The following is a 21,352-nucleotide window of genomic DNA, read 5'->3' as shown; positions in this document are numbered from 1 at the left end:
GCACGTGAGCGGGACGCGGAGAATGCACTCCTAAGCCCGGCCCGTTTACTGCGGCATGCGACTGCGCCGTAAAAGAGTCTCGTACTTGAGGGAAGCCTCTCGGCGCAGACCGCTGGAGAGGGAACAGAGGAGAAAGGCCTACGTCAGCGGCTATCACTTCTATTCCGGGATCACGGACGGCGACCGCTCTGATCTTGCACACTGCAAGGGTAAAGTACGGAGGGGACGATAAGGCGCGGTTCTGACCCTGCGGGCCCGATGCCCGGCCGCTTGCATGCACGCTCGCAAAACAAAAGCGCGCGAAAGGCCGTAAAGCGTCGGCGACACGAAAGCTTCTTCGGAAGGCGTTATCTGCCGGCTGTCAAACGGGCGTGTAAGCATGTCCGCAACACGCGAGGACAAAGGCGTTCGAGGGACGAGCTGCGCCGCACGCGATGTCAGGGGAGGGTATTTTCCAGGGCCGATTTCACTGGGGAGATAAAAACAGGGACACCACCGCCAGACGACGCCAGCCACGCGGTTGGGGAAAAATAAAGCCGGCGTGAAGCGCAGCAGGTCTGCGAGTAGATGAAGCGCCCTTGCACGGTTCCGCAGAGCCGGCCAGACTGAATCAAACTGCGTTCACGTGCCGTCTCCATGCGCTCGTGACGGCGAAACAGGCACTCCAGCTGCCGCAAGACAGCGCTAGCCGTTCCAGGTCCGGCGTCAGTCTCCAACGATGGGCCGTCGCCACTCGTACACCTTGGCGGGCGTCGCCAACGGGCACGCCGCCGAAACCAAGGTGAGACAATATTGGTCCCATAGAAGTGGCTGCGTGGCAGAGGCGCGCCTCAACTATGCTAAAGGAGTCTCATGAAGCCCCAATGAAGAGTCATTGCCACTCTCTGTCCGAGAGAGAGAGAGAGCTCTGGAATGGGCATTTGCGGAGGACTTTCTGTACGATTGCTGTTGTATGTTAATTCCTCTCCTTTATTACCAGGCAGTGCAAGATGACTGACGCCGATATTAATGGGACAGAAATACAAACCTAAGTGCGCTTTGCCATTGACATCGGATTGTTCCAAGTCACCTGATTGCAGGCACATTAAAGTTGGCGAACATCAGTCAAAATGAATGAAATCCTTCGACCCGGTGGGAACAGAACAGAGGTTAGCCTGCGGCGACTGTACCGTTTTAAGGTGAAAGCCCTACTTGGCTCATGCGCGGCGTGTCCAGTGGCAACAAAAATACAAGACTTGGTATCAAAATTGTGACGCACGTAATCATTCGTTGCGCACATTTTAAGGTGGGTCAAATTTCGCTTCTCACTCACCACTTTCCTGCCAGTCAATTCAGATGCTCTTTCTTGATAGTAATCTGAACCGACAGCATTCTACTGCTTCCATTTGTATGTCGTTAGTTGCAGGTGGAGCTGTCCACCAGGAGTAACAATCTAAAGACATTTAACACTTTTCCAAACACTATGCCAGCCTTTCGGGGCTAAAGTACAAAGCAAAGAGCGAGTTGGCGGATATTTGGTTCTGCTTAGTGATGGCACAGCGAAAGGGACGGGACACGAGGAAATGGAGTACACGGGCGCCCATGTGTGTCCTTCTTGGTTTCTTGTGTCTCATCCGCTTCGCTGTTCCATCACTACGCAGAACCAACTACTATGGTAAACATTGATCTCTCACATCCTAATCGGTTTAAGAGGAGCTAAAATTTTAGTTTATTTGTTATGCGCTATCATCGTTGCTCAGTGGATAAAAAATTGTTTGGAAACTGCACGAGCATGAGAGAATTTCTCCTGCACAAGCTGCATCAGCATCGGTTCAAGATGCCCTCTCTGTGCACTCGTGGCCCAAGATTGGCGGTACTGTGTGGGTGCGATAAAACTCCTGTCTTCACTTTCTGACAGAAACACATAAATCCCGACTTTCGCTCGTGCCCACATTCAGTTAGCAGTGCTACCGAGTTGCGCGTAGTAAAAGCTAAAAACTAATACCAAAGGGGTGCAGCTGGCCTTTGCATTGTCATCAAAAGCTTGAGCAGTGCAATGTGAATAGTTTCTTTTTAAAGAACGACAACTTGGTCAATTGCATCATAATATTTTCTTTGGGAGATTCGGGAACTGGTTGTCAAAATTAAGGCATGCGCGGCTGCAGTGTTTTTTAAGGAAGACGGAAGATTTGTTTTAAAACGTAGTTTTAGATATGAGAATGTCTGTTTCCGTTCTGTACTAAGGGGAGCCTACAAACTGTGACAGCCAAGGCATTGAGCCATCGTTACTTTCAAGGTGGTTTCACCGGAGTACGATGTGGTTGTGAACAAGCGGCGTCACGTGCCTAGAGTTTCGATGCTAACAAAGTGCGGTGCGGTGCATACTGAGTTAAAAAAAAGAAATGTGAAGCATATTTTTACATATATTTTTGCTGCGTTCATTTTTGTTTCATACAGTTTTACACCTTTCGCTGCATCCTTAGTGATGACCTCCAGTAAGGCTGGCAAGCGCATCCTAATTGTTATCATGCACAAATATATATTAGGATGGCAGAATCGAATCTTTAATAGGCTAAAGGTTATTCCACAAGACGACGGGACAATCTTCTCAGCTAGGATGAATTTGTACAGTCGGCCGCCTTTAGAGGTATTGCGCATGCGTCGATTTCCAGGTGCAGCGCCGCCAAATCGGTTACGGGAGAGACAACGAACATGCGCAGCAGTCATGCTGCTGGAGCCAGTGGCGCCTGCTTGGCGTTTCTGCTTCGTGCGAGCCAACCCCGCGAAAAAAGATCGACCGTTCAGTCTTGAGAGAGTTCCTTTCATGTTCAAACTGCTTGATAAATGTTACTGTGATTTATGCAAAAGCGTACGTTCCATGCCTGACACTAAACACCGGTCATGATGGCTGCTGACGTCTGGAGGGCATTGAAGTCTACATGGACGCGCCAATAGTTCTTTACAACAATGGTAACTGGTTTATTGACCATGCTAGGATGTTTATCTCATATGTGTTCTCTTAATAGATAGCACTATACAAGCGGGTAAAAGCTAGTTGCCGCAGCTCCTTGAGGCTCAAATCCATGTTAATTGATAATGGGCCGTGGTTGACTCGCGCTAATTAAAGCGGCCTAGTAGATGGCGTTCAGTACAATCCTTACCCTCGTATCTTTTCTGTCCTCGTTCAATCAATCAGCGCCGAGTAGTCGACGCTGGCGCAATACCTTTAACAAAGTCGGCCATTGTACAGACAGTTGGCATGCTCCTTGCTTCCTTTATTCAGTCGCATCAACGTCGAAACAAAACGGCCACTGCGGTCAGAAAGAAGCCCGGTCCTCGATTTAAGCTGCGGGAAACCTTCATTTAGAGTAGCATACGTAATCCTATTCTTTTCAACACATCAGCCTGCTTGTTGGTTCTTATTTGTGTAAACGTATTTTTTTTAGCGACAATCCTCTTCAACTGCCCGCTGCTCTTGACGTCGAACGTGCTGGACATGATAAGATTTTGCAGCTGACCAAATAATCAGTGGTGGGAAAAACAGACCTTACTTTTCAGGTACTGATAGCCCAGTGCGAGGTTCGACGCCTATTGTTTTATGAACTCAAGGCAACGCTGAGTGTGTTCAGCGCGTTCATTGCCGCCACCTACACAATGCAAACGGTGTAATATATGCCCCGTCGAGAGAATAGCTTACTTCCCCAACGCAGGTTGTTCTGCGAAGGCTACTATTGCCCTCCACTGAGTCAACGCTTGGCATGTCTTGAACAGAACTTTTCAAATTCTTTAGACAATTAACTATGCGCATGATAAGAAAATGTAGAAAACAATCATGCCGCAATATATTTCATATTAAAGCCTTTAGTGTAATATCGTTCGGTTTGGTTTATGAAGTTTACGTCCCAAAGCAATTCGTGGTTTGAGAAACACCACCAGGCAGGGCTCCGCAAATTTTGACCACCTCTGGTTCTTTACCGTGTACTGACATCTCATATCATACGGTCGCCTTGTCTTCCGCCTCCATCGAAAAGCGGCCCCCGGGATTTGGTTCCTCATCGTTACGCACAGCCATGGAGGGCCCTAATAACTTCACCACAGGGACGAGGCTGAGCACGACATGCCTCTTGCTATCTGGCTTCCCTGAAATCGCCAATTTTTCGTTTCCGTCCTTGCACCCTACTTGACGAAACGCATACACTTGGATGCCTTGTTTCACGCACACACACACACACACACACACACACACACACACACACACACACACACACACACACACACACACACACACACACACACACACACACACACACACGCACGCACACGCACACGCACACGCACACACACACACAAAAACAATTCGATTAAAATTATTTTCATTATCCGGGAATGGCAGGCTTCTGTGACATGTGGGTAACACATTCTGCCTACCTTACAATAATTTGTTTGCGTCGCTGTAAAGGAACCGAACCTAACATTCAGAATGAACTGAGGACGCAGTAATTAATATGGGTGAACTGAATGGGTTTTTAAAAATAACAGGCAAACTGCAGATATTTTTTATTCATAATTTGGCGTAAAGCACTGCTCCTTCAATACGTACACATCTGTTCCTCGTATGGGCACTGCGATGCCTCATTACACCCCAAATGTTTCTCGGCAAATGACTGGGCTAATTGGTTCTACTTATTTGGATTCACCACAGTGCACGAAAAGTAATGAACTGAAGAGATGACGAGCCATCGCAACTGCATTTGTTTCGTTTGTTGCTGTCCTCGCTTTCTTGCGCTGTCTTTGTAACGTTATCTTTCTCATCCTATCAAGCTGAGGATGGCAACGTGGCTCTTATCGGCCTAAGAATGCACTCTAAATATAGCAGTATATACTTGGCTCCCCGGATCTACTGTTTCACATGCAATGACTGCTTCATGCATGAAGCACTCATTGTCCGTGTAAAATGAGATCCGGTAAAATAAGCATAGACAGTTATATTTAGAGTATATTCTTAGGCGGATAAATGCATGCAATATTTATTGGACACAAACAGACGTCATTCAGCAGGTGTCATTGGCAAAGCGCGATGACCGTCGTTACATGACGGAGTTGTCCGGGATTTACAAATGCCGATTTTCGGCACAGAAGGAAGGTTTGCAGTCGTCTCTACAAGTGCTTACGTCCAGAAAGGTTAGGATTCAGCCGAAGAGGATTTCCGCCTTGAAAAAAATCTCGCCCTGGAAAGAAATAAGTCATCACGCTCTAAGAAAGCCTGGAATTAAAAACGCTATCGACGATTCTGTCAAGAAGTCTCTCTGTCTGAGTGAGAGCCTCAGCCAAAACACAGAAGATACACAGCTCACGGATTTCGATGTGTTTTTCTGCCGGATTTACATTTTATTGCATCTGGATAAGTTTCGCCACATAGCCGGAGAAAGCTTGCCAAGTTTGAAGATTACGTGAAAAAGGTACCACATTTGTGCTGGATTTTGCTCGGCACCCGCAATATTTCGCTTGCATGCTATGGAAATTAGTTTCAGCGTGCATAAATTGTGATTCCAGTGACCTTTCGCTATAGCGTCGTTTTTCCCCGATGTTCAGGAGTCACTCAACCAAGGGGCACGTGGTGTCAAGTAAAAGGACTGTACGCGATATCTGAAACAATATTTACCCATTCTGGCTTATAAACTAATAGTTAGTTGATGGATGTTACAAATATAATCTCTAGTTGCGATGGCTTTCCTTCGAAGTGATCAGCTGAGCGAAGCTTGCTTCCTTTCCCGTTCCGCCGACGCAAGATGATCCAGCCTCATATCGCCTCAGCAGCTCTCAGGAATGCTATACTCTTGCCATGCCAATCCCAACAGTCCGCAGGTTTTTAGCGCCTAAAGGCAGTTAGTTTTATGGATTCTGCATTGCTGAGTATTGTGGAGAGGTTTCTGGGGGCAAAACGAATTTATGTGGCTAGCACTAAAAAGAGATCATCAGCCAAAGCTCATAACAGCGGTTCTGCCTAGTGTTCACCAATTCTTCCACAAGCTAACACCTGTTGCTATTCCTGCAAGTTTGATCTCTGAAAAGGACGGATTTTCTTCCACCCCTTACGAAGACGTGCCGCAAGAACCACAAAACATCTTTCGTTGGCTGTCGTGAGCATGCATTTGCTAACGTGATCTTCTATTGCGCAGATGGGGCGGTGCATCGATGATCTCCTCTCAGAATACGCTTTGTCTCTGGGCGCAGCCGCAGCGAACAGCAGCCTGCCGCTCCACTGTAGGACTTGAGAGGATTGCGGTTGTTCTACGTTGGCCATTTTCCAGCAATACTCCGACCAGCGGATGAGGGAGAATCCTGTGTTACCGCGTTCAATGGCTCATCTCCAGCCGTCAATGCTTAGGCTTCCTGTTCTGGTGGTGCAGTGATTAAGGCGCTCGACTGCTATGCCCGAGGATGCGGGATCGAATTTAGACGGAGGTGTAAAGCTAGGCAGCTGTGTTCTCTGCAATGTCAGTGTATGTTGAAGAAACCCATGTAGTCGAAATTTTCGGAGCCCTCCACTACGGAGTGTCTCATAGCCCGAGTCCTATAAACGGTAACACTGTAAACTACTAAATGTTTCGGCTTTCTTCTCACATGACGAGATATGTGGCTCATCTGTTATTAGTGAATGACCAGCCTTCGCTTATTGCTCTTGGTTTTGTTTGTGTCTTCTACATGCGCACGGTCTTTTCAGACGCACTAATTTGCTTCACGTCATAAATGCATGCAGCATGCAATAGTCAGAGCTCTCGTTTGTTACTTTGCTATGCATATTTCGCGGTGTTTCTAGTAAAGAATATTTCGTGATTTGTTTTACCAGCATTGGAATATAATATAATGTTATAATTTATTTAATGATTAGCATTTCAATCTAATTAGTCGAGTCCTGTGTGTATCCACCGCAGTCAACATAATATTTTGCAATGGTTTGAGTAGACGTTTTCACGTTCGCAAGGCGGTTGTCTTAACGTCATTTCCTTTCGCCTAACATCCAAACTATTAACACATCCTCAGGCTCCTGTGGCCAAAACTAAACAAAATCGCCAGAAACACTTTGAGGCGAAGGTATACGATGCATGGGGATTGTCACAAAATTTTGTAACCTGCTTTAAATATAACCACGCCGGCAGGTGCCAGCCTACTTTACATCGCTTACGCTCTCGCGTCATACCCTTAAGTGTCCCCAAAAATGTAGCACCTTACAATGATAGGGAGTGATAAGGGAATAATGTAGCTGGCAAAAGAAGCTTCCGCAATTCAACTGTGGTTAACCAAAGTTAAAGCACAACTATTTCCTTTTTTCGCGCACGGGCAGCAGTTAGCTCTCGAATAGTACCTTTGTCAAAGGTTTGGAGCCCAGTGGATCTCAAACTGAATCGTGAAGAGGGGTTGCTGCAGCAACGATGGAAGTTCTTCCCTTTGCAGGGGCAGGTCTAAAATGTGGTTGCCTTCAAGAAATTTTCAACACTGGGGATCCATTACGAGAAACACGGTGTGTCTCAGAAGCGAACCCCTTTTTCAGCAAATCTTCTGTACGGATAGGTGTGATTTGTAAGGCTTAAATCCCAAACCGGCTTAGGCTATGAGAGACGCCATATATAGTAAGAACTCTGGAAATATTGACCGCCTTGTGTTCTTTAGCGTACACTGATATTGCAATGTACAAAGGCACCTAGGTTTTCTTCTTGCCTCTATCGAGAAGCTGCAGCCGGGATTCCGTCCTTGGGTTCAACAGTCGAGCGCCCTAACTACTGAGCCACCGCGACGGGGCACTTGTGACAAAGGGTCTGCATGCGAGAGACGCGTCACCAATGTCACCCACATTTTAGACAATACGTACAAGCTTTCCGTTTGTCCGGTTAATTGGTGTTGAATTGGTCGAGAAAAATGGTTATTTGTCTTCAACATGTGTATAAAATACTGACGTGTGCGGTGGCGCTGTGTAGCCAAAGCACCATTAAGATTCATCATATTATTTCTACGTCTTAGTAGGATGCTCAAGCGATGTATTGAGAGCTCTCTAGTCGTGTCGGTGTGACTATCAGCTCCCAAGTACGTTTTTTCTTCCAGCTTTTTAAGTACTTTTCCGCGATGATTGATTGACGCACAGACGACACAAAGCCTTCGCTGGTAAGCGCTTGTGATGCATGAAGTGCCGACAATTCTTGACAATTTTGAGCTTAATATTTCTGAGACCTTTCGAAACGACAGTACCAGGTTGCCCTTTCTCGCATCGCATTGAGCCTGTCAGGCGTCTATCCTTGCACTCGCCACCTGCACGTATCGCATATATAGGTGTGTCACCGCCATACAGGGACCACGTGACGCGCGCAATCCGACGAGCCCTAGCTCCCGCTGCTGACTCCGTACTTCATTTACTGCTGCCTGTTGCTGAGTGTCATCCACAGCTGCAGTTTGTGACGCGCGGTCTTTCACACTGAAGGCCACCTGCGTGGATACCTGCAGTGACACGCCCCACCCGCCTCGGCTGTCTCCGCTGTCTGAAGAGTCATTGCTCAAAAGTGAAACGCAAGTGGTCATCTGACTCACTGAGTTCTGTCGCTCTCATTCCGGGCCCCGTTATGCACGCGCCGAAGGCGTGGTGGAACACAGTCTTCATTGAGCGTTCCCTGAACATCGCTTTCGGCCAGACGATTCCCAAAGCATAATGCAGCGGCACCAACTAGTGCCACAAGTGGGGCGGGAAGCTTGAGGCACACCGACAGCTATGTATGGGCCACTTGCTGGTTTCACTCGCTTAAGACGATGATGCGCATTTGGTACAAAGGGCCTCTTACAAGTGCCCTATGGCAGAATAGACCCATACACTACACAGGCTTGGAAGACTCATGCTAAAGAATATGCTTAACTGACTGCTCATAGCTGGGACGTTAACCGCAGCATTTTGGGCCTTGCCACGGAATTTCGATCTTTTTTAACTCGCGCTGTTCTCGACATAAATCAAAATTTCAGCGTGGCTGCAAAAATGGCCCCATTCTGAAAAAAGACTCCGGCATCGCGTCGACGTTGTCAGCGACGTTGGCTCTACCATACTCCGCGGTAGTTGACGGGTGACAGTCACTAATTGATAGGCCGGTTCTGTGACGTCAAGAAGGCAGATCCTGTGAGGTGGAAATTCAATCCGGAACCTTTGGATTCCAAGTAAGACAGGCTACCCCAAGCAAGCGCGTTCATATGGGTGAAAGCTATGCCTTTTTATTTGTGTCCGGTGGTCAGCATATAATGCGGTAGCTCGCACCTTTATACTGATGAGCGTGAGTGCGATAAAAGAGGCACAAAAGAAGACAGTACAGTGATTAGGCAAGAAACGAATTTCACGCGGAAAAGCGCTCAATGCTGTCGCGCTACAACCAATAAAAGGTAGCTTGAAGGGCAACTGTCCTTGGTATGGCATTTAAACAACAAGCTCAATGCTTCGATAAGGTATCGGAGGTAGTCTCTGCAAGATACCACAGCCATTCGCGCGTTTAAAGCAGCAAGATACTGCAGAAATTCAGGTTCTCCGCTTTCTACTCTAGCCCGGCGGTGACTTCACAAGCCTCACGGCATCCATTGGTTCATCTCTCTGAATAACGGGTGAAGAGTGCGCGGAGACCACATGTCGGAATAGCAGCTCTCTGGGCGCTTCTTTCACGCCTGTTTCGTTATCGCGTATACGGAGTGCCTGCTCTGAAACCGTTTTGTGTGCTATGCTGTTCCTATAGCCTTTCTACAGACACCACACCTCCCGCAAAAAACGGAGGAGGAAAAAGAATGTGTCTTGCGGAGTCTAGGCGGCCAGGCAGGAGAGCGAGAAACCTCAGAGAAAACGAAAGGAAAGGGACACGGCAAATTAGGTTGATTCCGGTGGCTTTAGCTGCGCTATTAATTACTATTTTCAAAGAATGTTGGCCGCTATGTGTTCAGGTGTGAAGTCTCACTGTCACCGAGGGATCAAATATTTTCGACAGGAGCGTGGTCTGTGAATTTTGATGGGAGCCACAAATCTGTCTCGCCAACTGCTCCCATCGTCTTCCCATGAGAGCGCCAATATATCATGGTACTTCACGCGTCAATTAAGAATTGACGCGTGAACTAGTAGAAAATATGCTTTTTAGCTATCGTTGCGACTATCTTTAGACAGAAACATGTAATTCGATTTAGCCAAATGAAACTTTGGAAACGGTCTTGTCTTCAAAAATAGGGCAGCAGTATTTTTGTTTTCAATTCTTGACATTCGGAGGTCACAAGACTTTGGGAGTAAGTCAGGTCAGTTCGAATGTGTGCAGAGCGCCGGCGAAGCGCTTGAGGTGTCCGTGACCCATGACAGTATACTGTCAGCGGGAGCAGAACTGCCCGCAGAGGTGACTGGAGAAAGGTGATTCTGAGAAGAATCCATTCTCAGGCTACTTAGTTCTGACACCAAAGAAATCCAAAACGCAAAGCCTACAGAACAAAGGCACTTTTTTTTGGGGCGTAAAGTTTTTCAGTTGAATTAAACTATACTGCGTCCAGTATCAGCAGTTTTAAACACGCCCCGAATAAGGGACGATGGTAGGGAATGTTATGATTTGTGTTTAACTCGGTGTGGGGGGAAAGCAAGGCACGTCTCACTTCTCAGTGGACATGTGCATTAATGTCATACAAATGGGGGTACATATTCTGCTAGTTATTCGAATTCCCTATCGCATCCCCTAGCCTCCAAGCAGGCGGATGATAAAAGGGAAGGTAAATGGCATCACACCATCATGAGCGTCACCCAATAAACAACTTGCGTCGTTTTGTCTGACATTTTTTTACAACGTCGGCTTTTCGGGTGCACGAGTCCAATATGCTGCCAGCAGCCGCGAGCCAAGAGCTGCTTCGTCTCCTTTTTCACAGCTCCGGCGCCTCACAGGGCGCCGGAGCTGAAGGCGCTTCCTTACGGACAAGAGATCCAACATTTGCGCATTATCAGCACAGCCGGTGGGCGTGTTTGCTCATAGCAAAAGTTAAGCTGACACAGAAGCATGTGAAATCTGCGCTAAGCTAGGCAGTCATCCGCCATCGTCCACGTAAGACAAGGTTGCTGCAACGGCGTTACGCTGATGTCAGCGCGAGGTTGTTCCGCGATGCGATGAGCGCTGTCGGACAAGCTTTGCTGGCCTTCCCCGTTCGTTGGAAGGCCAACCCGCGCGACTGTCTGTCGGTTCTCTGTGTCAATGCGGAACGGCTGGGTAAGTCGGTCCTCTCCGGTCACGGCGATCGTTGTGATGGATTATCTCATTTCAAGGCTGACCTCTGAGCTAGTGTACAGACGCACCAAGAACGAAAGCTTTGTGGTGCCTACTCTGATGGTTTGTTTTAAACGCAAAACGCGGAAGACAGACAAACGCTCTTTTCTGCGTCCTCTCTTGTCCATGTCTTCCACGCTTTACGTTCGCTATGAATTACCAATCAGTCACAATTCTTCATTTATTGTGTGCTTCGGCCAAACCGGCTTGTAATCCAAATAGCTTGCCACTCCTTCCTGCGCAACAATCACCTGCAGTTAAAGTGGATGCATGCGATGTGAGGTCAAAAGAGCTTCCAGTGTGCAAGGCCCGCTATCACCTTTGCGAGCGCTCAACACGCGCTGACCTCATTCTTGGGTACACGTATCAATAGCCGCCTTTTTCACCCCGGTGTTTCTCCCTCTTATCCTATGCATGGGCACGTGTAGGACTCATCAACAGAACATTTACATGTCGCATTGGTGCTGACGCGCTTGTGACTGCGCTTCACGGTAGCTTTGTGACCGAGGGTCGATTATTTGCTTGCTTCTTTTGCTTTCGTCTGTTATCTCTGCTGGACTCCGTAAAGGATTGCGGATTGATGGCTAAAAATAAAACGCTCTCTGAAAGCTTGGCTGAAGATCCGTTTTAGCGCCACTCGCAAGCATTTTGGAAACAAATTTACGAGGAGGCTTCAGCTCTACCATAAATGTAGACGCAGTAGCACCTTTAAAACTGCCTGTTCATCCCGCAAATGATTTAAATTATTTTAACTGGAATCCCTTAAGTTCTTTATTTTTCTTAAATTATTGCTCTAACAATAGCACACATCCCAAATACAGTTTCGTGAGTCATACGCACCCCAATGCGTGCCGAAAACACTCTTGGCGCCAACGACCTTTCGTGTCCTATGAGTTGGGTGTCCGTCACCTGGGCAAAGAAACTTAGTGCCTACAAGTTTACATTGCTGAATTTCTTCCATTTTCCAAAATACCCTCATACAGCAACCCCTTCGTCGGTTTTGGTTGCATTTGGATCCTTCCCAGATTCGTTAGCGTTATGTGAATGTTGGGTGTTTCAGACTGCCTTGCAATATCACGTGGTTTGTTAAGTGGTCCCGACCGCGATCTACAGTGGCTCCTCGGCAGAACTAGATGTATACGCTATGGAGTCAAATGATTTCAGCGCATAGTCTTTGCTTGGAGGAGCACGGCTCCGAATCGGAGCAGGACACAGAGGCGGAGGCGAACCGCGAGGAAGAAAACGAGGATAACCTAGATGGATGAAATATGCATCCCCTTTGCAAATGTATGGTGGCAGGTGCCACCGTAATGAAAAGAAATTCCGTGCCAGTGTATACAGCTACGCTGCTCTGAAGCCAGGTGTATGTCCTCCTTCACAACGCGTTGATTTCATGGAAATCAGAATTAGTTTTCAGGAAAGAAAATGAGCCATATCTGCCACACTTTTATGTGTGCATCTGAACCCGCATCTTTGGGCGCAGCAGTCGAGTGGCCTCACCACTGCGCCACCGCTGCGGGTCAGAGGACAATGCGATAGCCGTGTGTTTGAATCCGCTGAACAAAGATGGAAGTATAAAGACAGTGACATAGAATGCGTATAGCACAAGACAGTGCTAAAGTCACACACAATGGGTGATGAGCTACAGCGAAAGCGACGATCGGAGGATTTTAGCGGTCAGCTAAATACAGCTGACGGTTCTTGCGTAAGTATTGCATATTTTGAGAGCAATAAATATAAAGTCATCGATAACTACCAGCTTCCGTGTTTGCTTTCCCCGGGAAATTCCTTGGTTCGAATCCTCTCAGCTCTGGCGATTTTGTTTTTCTTAGTTTGGCGAAGGCTTCACAAAACATTGTGGTTGCGTCTGACTGTACTAAGTAGTGCTTTTACATCGAAAACAACCGCACAAGTACGCCTTAACGTGCATTCTTCGCCTCCCTTTCCGGTTCCTCGATCGTGTATACATAGTTTCTGCTCACTTGATAGCCGATCCCTTAACATGTGCGTCTAATATTTCACATACCCTATTTAGCGTACTGTCCTAAGCTACCGTGTTAACCAACTACCGCTCATAAGCGACATAGACACCTAGAAAGCCTCGCTTACACCATGCCGTAGGAAAGTACCTGTGTGCTCTAGGAGTAGCGAGCCTGACTCGACACCCAAGAGCACTCCAAGATTGATTTTTATCTCACCTTCCAACCTCAAAAGAGCAACTCAGGTTGGAAACCTTGGAATAATATGAGGTCCCCTTTAGTCGCATCGAAGTACGACTGCTCGGTCACCTGCCTACTCGCCACGTGCGAGATGTTTCGCTCACAACGCCGACAAAACAGCGGATGCTATACATAACGGGGCCTATGTCACCACCTTAGACGCCTCCCTGCGTTGATATGGCGCCGTGATTTGTATACCCGAACTCAGGTTCACGTTTCGCCTCCGCTCATGTGTGAGCATGTGACTTTTCCCTTCATGTAAAAATATCTAAAAAAGCATGCTTCCTGATTGCCCGCAACTTAGATCTCTATTCTCAGGATACGAACTTATTGCTTCGTTTTGTGAGACATTCTGCGGGAAGTCACTGCATTTGGGCCCCAAAGTTGCACTCGGCATTCAATCGGTACGTGCGTATGCGTCCAGCCAAGTGCAGTGCTAATTATTTCCTCACTGAATTTACCTATCTTGGCATCCGTATCGCCTTCTCTATGTCCATACGCAAAAAGGTACAGACCCGTGTGAAAAACATCACAAAATATTCTGCGGTTCTGTCGTATTGCAAGAATTGATATCTGCTGGTCTGTAGTTCTGTGGCCCGTAGTTCTGTAGTACTTTTGTCTTGCATCTAGACAAGATTCTGATGCTACTACTGATCTTTCTGTTACTACAAGTTCACTTTACAGAGCGGCTCAGAAAAGGCGTTGTTAACGCAGAAAGTTTTCTTTAGTTTCTTTCGTCCGAGAGACGGTTTTCATCGACCATATAATCAGCTCAGTTGGAGATTACAACCTTGCCCTTGGTCGCGCGCTGTCACAAATTTTCGGCCTACCCAAATACGTGCTGATGCAGGTCTCTTTAGTGCAGTGCACTGATAATCGATGTTTCAGATTGATTCCTTGGATTCCTTGGCTGCAGCTATTCAGCGAGAAAGGCGGGGTCAACGTTTTAGGCTTTCGGATAGCGCAGGCTTGAAATGTGCCAATAACAACCGAACCGTATCCCAAGGCCACCATATCAGCGGTCGCTCCATGCGCGTGCCCTCCTTCCGCCGTCCTCCAGTATCTTTCTCTTTTTTATTTGGCCCTGAAGCGGAGAACAACGGCAGACCGCGGCGCATACATCCTGCATGAGGCTGGCGCCTGCAGCGTCTCTCTCTCTAATGTTTTTGGGGGCTCTGGGCCCGGTGCAAGAAAAAGCCGTGACAAATAAAATGCAAGACCTACGGAGCTCTTTATTGTTCTTCGTTGTAGAGTAGTTTTGTCTATTTTACTCTCTTCGTATTGCTCCTTAGATTGCTTGGTTTTGCAATAAAAGTTCAACGTGGACTAGCTGATTGTTGCGGAGTCTAGTGTTATCATTATATGGAGGCCGGGAAAAGCAGTCATAATATTTTTGTTTGTGCTTCACATTTTCGAGAGGTTTTATGCTCTAACAAGTTTCTGGTGTATTTTTGATGGGTTTCATAGAGTGAAAATTTTGTAATTGTTAAAGCTCAATTCATACACTCTAGACGAAAGAAACCGCCCGAAACGTATGCAAAAATGTACGTCCTTTTTAGGATTTCTGCGGTGGTGGAATTATTGCTAAACATACTGATGCCGCCTTTACGCGATGGACAACATAGCCGACACAGAAGACACGAGGTGAGCGCCGGAACACTGACTTGGTCAGCGAAGCAGCAAAAAAGACGAATGCGAAACCCAGTCCCGATATTAGCGGCGAGAATGAGCGCTGATGGGAGAAGAAAAGTAGAGCAGCATTTGTTGTCAATGCAGCTCAAAAAAAGAACAGTAATACCACAGATGAGCCCTCGGCGTATATGAGCATGGAGCACCTGATGCCAGACGAAGCAAAAAGTCCGACAAGCAAAAGCAGCAGAAGTCAGCTTCACCTAATAATTCTTAGTAGAGGCCTGTATCGAGCCGATACCAAGTATAGAAACTTTTCTGCTATTAGAATAAAATTTCTATACAATCTGGGACAGTGAACCTATCAAAAATTTACTCAGTTGTGAGATAAAAGTAGTACGCAGAACTACAGAAATATCTGACTTTAGGGCAGGACTACAAGATATTTTGTAACATTTTGACGCATTCCTGCGGCTTTTTAATTCGGATAACTGCAATAACAGCTAACGAAGGAGTAAAAAGGTCTTCCTCTTGGCTCCTTACGAATCAGCGAACATGTGAAAAATGAACAATGCATGCTGTGCATAAGTGCTGCTAAATGCCTGCCTCCACTGTTCCTTCCAGATAGCCTCCAGGGAGGAGGAGATAGTCATGGTCGAGACAGGGACACCGCAAGAGGTGGTCCTAGACTGCCGCCGCCTGCAGGTAGAGCAGCGCGGCGACGAGCCCGGGCTGCTCAAGGACCTCTCCGAAGACGGATACGCGCCTCGCGACCGCATGGTCGGTTGGTCGTGCGTGTTCCTGGCAGTAGGCGCTTTCCTCATGGCCGGCGGGGGAGTAATGTTGGCGCTTTCGCTCAAGCTCGAGCCTCGGAAGAACAGCCTGACCAGCTACTACGACGTCCCCACCACGCTCGTGGGCGCCGCGCTGCTGGGCCTGGCCGCGGCCTGCTTCCTTCTGTCACTGGTCAAGGCGTGCTGGCACCGACACCTCTGACAAAAGGTCTTCCGGACTACCGCTACTGCCTCTCGTGCATTCGGTAATGTGGGTACCCTATGGCCGAGTAAAAGCTGCTGTATTAAGCCAAGAACTGTGAACAGCTCGAAATCAACATGTGGTGCCGAAGTGCTTTCTATGGCCATACCGAAAGTGAAAGAACATTCCAGGTACTGCCTGAAGTGAGCAACGTGAGCGGTGTGTAGGAGTGTCCTGCGAGTGTGGCCGTGAACCGCAGAAATCTCGAGGTGGGAAACAATGAGCAGTTGGTGAGAAAAAAAAAAAAAAAAAGATCAGAGATATTTTTTTTTCAAAATCAGTCTGCCGAACCCGCTTCCACCCGCGACCAATACCGGGTGAAATCTGTTGGTCCAGCGTTCGAACCAGCTTCAACTCACCACGAAAGTGCTGCACAGCCTTCGAAGGCACATTAGCTTGGCTGCTGAAGGATACGGAGCACAAAAGATGCCGCGCTGAAATACATTTTGACGGACACGTCCCATTATTGACCGGCACGCAGTGTCTTCTGGAGAAGACATGACTGCGTCATCTTGCTACGAGCATTGTCGTGCTGCCAATATGACCTCACCAGTGTCCCCACAAGGAGCAACCAATTCACTTCTCTCCTTTACTACAGAAGACAGCGGCCATCCTGTTTCGATTTTTCCTCTCACCTCAGCCGTGGACGATGTCAAGCATCGAAAGATTACAGCTATAAAATATGCTGCTCTGGAAAGACGATTGTAGATGTGCGTTTGTATATACTGTTGAACTAAGAGCATTGAGTGATATTGTGCTGAATAACAATGTGAGCAGAAAGTGAAAATGTGTTCGGGTGGTTTTGGAGGGCTTCGATTACTCCAGGCATCGAGTTTCGTTTTCTCCTTACTAAGAGAAGCAGAAGCACGCACTGTGTAGCATGCTTGGAAAATTTTAATGCATACTCGCAGTCGTCAAAAACTCAACACAAAATCTTCTTGTCAAGTTCATTTGAAAAGTGGGCAAAGTTCTTTTTTCAGCCCAACGGCTGTCAAGCGGCAGGTCAAGAAATGTGAGGCATCACCTACAGAATTTCCTTTTTCCGCGTTGATAAGTAGTGACAGGTGAAACAAACAAAAAATGGACAGGGTATCCAAAAGCAGGTCAAGGCTTAATTGCAGCTGCTCTTGCAACTGTCTGGCTTGTCAGATAAAGCGCAGCTGTGTGCCACGTGCAACCGCCGCGTTACTCCGCACGCAAAATCAGAACGCATTGCGTGATAAAGTCCTCGGTGCATACCGCACACACGACGACAAACGGCCACACTTCCTGAAAACTTTCATTTTTGCTTTTTTTCTTGGTTTTTCGGAGCAAGATGAGAACGCATATTTCTGCTCAATTTCCAATACAGCCGTGAAGAGCGTTGCGCACGTCCAGTCACACTAAGAGGTGTTTTCAGAAAGTAACGCCTCCCATTTTGACTGCGAAGACACAACGCGGTCAAACCAAAATACAAACCTTGTGTGAAGCCTCTGTTGAGATCAGAGCAAGACGATCCTATCTGAGCGGAGCGGATTCAAACGGAGGAGTTTCTGGTCGTAATCGAGCACGGAATGTCGTATAGTTGCCGCGACAGCCGATCGCCCAGTCTGTTCAATTGCAGTACACTCTTGCGATGTGAATTTCACATCGTCGTCGCCATCAATTCAATGCCAGTCCTCGGCCTCAGAACCACATCAATCTAATTTATGCCCACTGAAGGGCAAAGGCCGTTCTTATAGCACCTAAATTAATCCCGTCCGGCGCTAGTTACACCCAGTTCACCCACGCAAACTTCTTAATATCAACCGCCAACATAACATTCCACCAGTCTTCTTAGACTTACCTTCCCTTGGAATTCGATTTGTTACCCTTAGCGAAAATCGGTTATCCTCTCTTCGCACCACGTGTCCTGTCCATTCTCACTTCTTGATTTCCGCTAGAATGCCATTAACTGGAGTTATTTTTTGAGCCACTATGTCTCCACTGCCTATCTGTTAACGTTAACCTACATTTTCCGTTCCATATCTATCTGCGTTGTCCGAGCCATTTCCGTTAGCCTTTAAGTTTCAGCCCTGTAGGTGTTTACCCGCGAGATGCAACTGTTATATTATTTCCTCTTCACAGAGACCAGTAAGCTGCTAATCATGATCTGCATGTACATGCTGCATGCGTTGGATCTCAATCTGACTCTTCTAGTAATTTTCGTTTCATGCTCCCAATCTTCGGTTAGAACATGCCCTAAATAGACGTATTCCCTTCCAACTTCCTGCTGTGCATTTGCGAGGCTGTTGAACTTAACTTTTGTCTTCTCGTGTTTATTTTGAGTTTACCTTTTTGCTTTTCCTATTTACATTACTATTCATTATTTGCAGTTGGTTTCCTTAGTAACTTAGCAAGGCAATGCCACCAGCAAATCTCAGCAACTGAGATTCCATCAACTTCGTCAACTCTCATCCCTAACTGTTCCAATTCCAGGTCACCGAATACTTCCTCCAACCAAGCGGTGAATAGTACAGGAGATATCGCATCTCCTTACTAACACCTTTCCTTATGGAAATTTCATTAATGCGTATGCAGTGCATGACTGTGAAGGTGGGTTACTCATGGGCTTCACATTGTCGGAGCTGTTAAAACTTAACCAGTTAGTATATCGGAAAAGGAATGGTACCACCGGGTAGAGCGTCAAGGAAAGCTATGCAAGCCGTAAAATTGTTCATGTGGGTTAAGTAGTTGCCTAATTAAAGGCCAACTTCCAGTGGCGGGAAATTTCAAATGTTTTAACTTGAACGTGCAGGAAGGGCGGGATTTGCGTATACAAATGGGTGGGAATAGGAGGTTAGAAAGTGTGTAAAGAGAGGTAAACAACCACCTCCAGTCTCAAACATTCCGGGAGCACTGCAGAATCTGCCTTGCAGTAATGTGAAAACCTGAGCGCTGCTGCTGCACACGGTACATCGCGCGCCCCTTGCCGAACACAACCAGCGTTCCGTTGCCAGAATCAATGTTCACCTGCGTTCTATAATTCGTTTACAGGAAAGGAAAGACGCACCATGTGTCAATTGTGGAATCTCTGTGACACAACTCGCGGATAACACAGCAGCGCTCTGGTTTACGCATTTCTCCAGCGCAGATTCTGCAGTGATTTCAAGAAATTTTTATTTCTTCATATAAAACTATGGCTATTCTGCAGCCTTGTAGATATCTTCCAATGCTTTCACATTTCGCTCATCTACAACTTATCCGCCGAAGACAAGTCTACTTGTCGAAACGTTGGCTTGCCTTGAGAATCGCGGCTCCCACTCTACTCTTGTTCAGTGTCGCTTTCATATTGTGTAGCCATTTTCTTACTTTCCTGGTACCCTGGACCTTACCTTATGAGAATTTTATAACATTCTTCACGTAGGACTATGGTTGTAGTCACTGTAGAATCCTTCCAATGCTTTAACGTCTGGCTCATCTACAGCCTATCCACCCACAAACGTTTTTGCACGTCGTACTCGGTTTGAGTACGACGTGCAAAAACGTATTATTTGAACGAAGTGTTCAAAAACGGAGTATTTCAACACTCTTTAATGAAAATTTCTGAACTTCACTATATTACCGTGTACCCGTCGGACCTATACCATTCCCAGTTCTATATCTCGGTCAGATTGTTTGGTTATGCCTCACCGGACAAAAAAGTAGAAGCATGCTCCTCTGTAGTAGCTTTTCTTTTCCTTTTGGTGCAGCCATGTCCTCAAGGCGCGAATATATTTTTTGCGCTCTGAAAAAATGAAATCGGACGATATCAAGCCAGGGCTGTAATGAGGATCGACGGTGAATTGCTGTGCAGTCCAACTTGGCGTTCACTTTATTCGGAGTAATGGCTCTACTACTCAAGGTGCAAAACAGCCTGCTGCCGGGCTAGTTGGTGATGTGCCAGCGCCAAAAACAGAGGAAGGAAAAAAGCGAGGACGCATGGGACGTTCGAGAGCGCTGGTGAACTCCCCATGTGTCCGCCTTTTTGTCCTTCGTGCGTTTTTGCGCCTGCTTCTACACATCGTACTGCAAGTACAAACTTAGAAAACGCCTCGCTGTGTATGGATGCTGAGCGTAGGTCAAACTGGGACTTCGTCTGTCTGGCAGCATGCCTTGCTTAGTATATTACGCTATGGTGCAGTGGCATATCCATATTCTCGCAATAGAAAAAGCTACTACATAGTGGGAATGAAGTCCTTATTCACTCAAAATTACAACTTCTGCAGATATCCTCATCTAATATTCAGATGTTTTCAATAAATATTGTTCGAAATGGAAAAACCAGATATGCATGAACTGATTTTTCAATTTATGAGGCAGAATGGCGAAAATTTACGATCGTTGAGAACTCACGCGAGAGGTAATGACGCGAGACGGTTCAATTAGAATTTAACTGTTTCTGGTAAGGGAGCGATTAACAGCTGCCAACGTCTAGTCCAAGCACCTGCCACTACATGAACGACGAGCTAGCTGGAATCTCAGCGCTGTTATTGGACCACCCATATCACGTGTAAAAGCGCGTGCTTATAATTATAAGCACTGCTGGTTCTTCCAGCCACCGCTGCGTTGTTGTCGTTGTCTCTAGTTCGACGTACATCACAATGTACCAAAGTAACGACGATCGAATTTCAGTGTTCAAAAGCAAGGAAACTTGTTTTCTGAAGACCTGCAGAGCGCGAATATCAGGCACTCTTTTCTTTCCGTAAAAATTGGAAGAAAGCGCATTAAGCAAGCAGAAACGTCCGTGGAGGTTCACTGACCGCTGCTAACGTGTTGGAAACACTATGGAGACGTATTCGAACTGTCAGCTGTATGATGTGTCGTGTGATTCACTTTCTTTCGCTGCGTTGCTTTCAAAAATAACAACCATGCATTTGCAATGGTTGCTCATTTCCGTGCAACGAGGGGCAAAAATAAATAGTGTTCATAATGTAGAAAATAGCGCAGGCAGAAAGCATTAAGCGCCGCATGCAGTGTCTGACGTCATCAGCAGGCGTTTTACTCCACCGAGCTTTCTCGCGCTACAAATTACTCAAAAATAATTTTGCCTTCGCTTTGACAACAGGTATGAAATCATCTTCACCATGACTTCGAACAACCTATTGGCATTGGTTCTTCAAATTGTTAATTAAAAGTTTTTTAAATCGCAGTTCAACAGCTTCGTAATCAAAGGAGTTTTACATTAAA

At 46.8% G+C, this 21,352-nt stretch overlaps 1 protein-coding gene across 1 annotated transcript; it reads left to right on the top strand.

Annotated features, from left to right (window-relative positions):
- Positions 1-361: 361 nt before the first annotated feature.
- Positions 362-17,938, top strand: LOC146201103 (uncharacterized). Its single transcript, XM_084595641.1, has 2 exons — positions 362-781; positions 15,755-17,938. The coding sequence occupies exons 1-2, from the start codon at positions 719-721 to the stop codon at positions 16,124-16,126; spliced, it is 435 nt and encodes a 144-aa protein (XP_084451767.1). The 5' UTR covers positions 362-718; the 3' UTR covers positions 16,127-17,938.
- The last annotated feature ends 3,414 nt before the right edge of the window (positions 17,939-21,352 follow it).

Source organism: Amblyomma maculatum, chromosome 2, assembly GCF_055883805.1.
Source record: "Amblyomma maculatum isolate TAMU_Amacu chromosome 2, ASM5588380v1, whole genome shotgun sequence".
Lineage (NCBI taxonomy): Eukaryota > Metazoa > Arthropoda > Arachnida > Ixodida > Ixodidae > Amblyomma > Amblyomma maculatum.
Note: the sequence above shows the minus strand (reverse complement) of the source record. Positions and strands in the feature narration are given on the sequence as shown.

Bases quoted from the DNA above. Each gene is read 5' to 3' on its own strand.
- LOC146201103 (XM_084595641.1), top strand. From the start codon at position 719: ATGGGCCGTCGCCACTCGTACACCTTGGCGGGCGTCGCCAACGGGCAC. The intron at 782-15,754 runs GTGAGACAATAT...TGTTCCTTCCAG, and splicing joins GGCACGCCGCCGAAACCAAG to ATAGCCTCCAGGGAGGAGGA.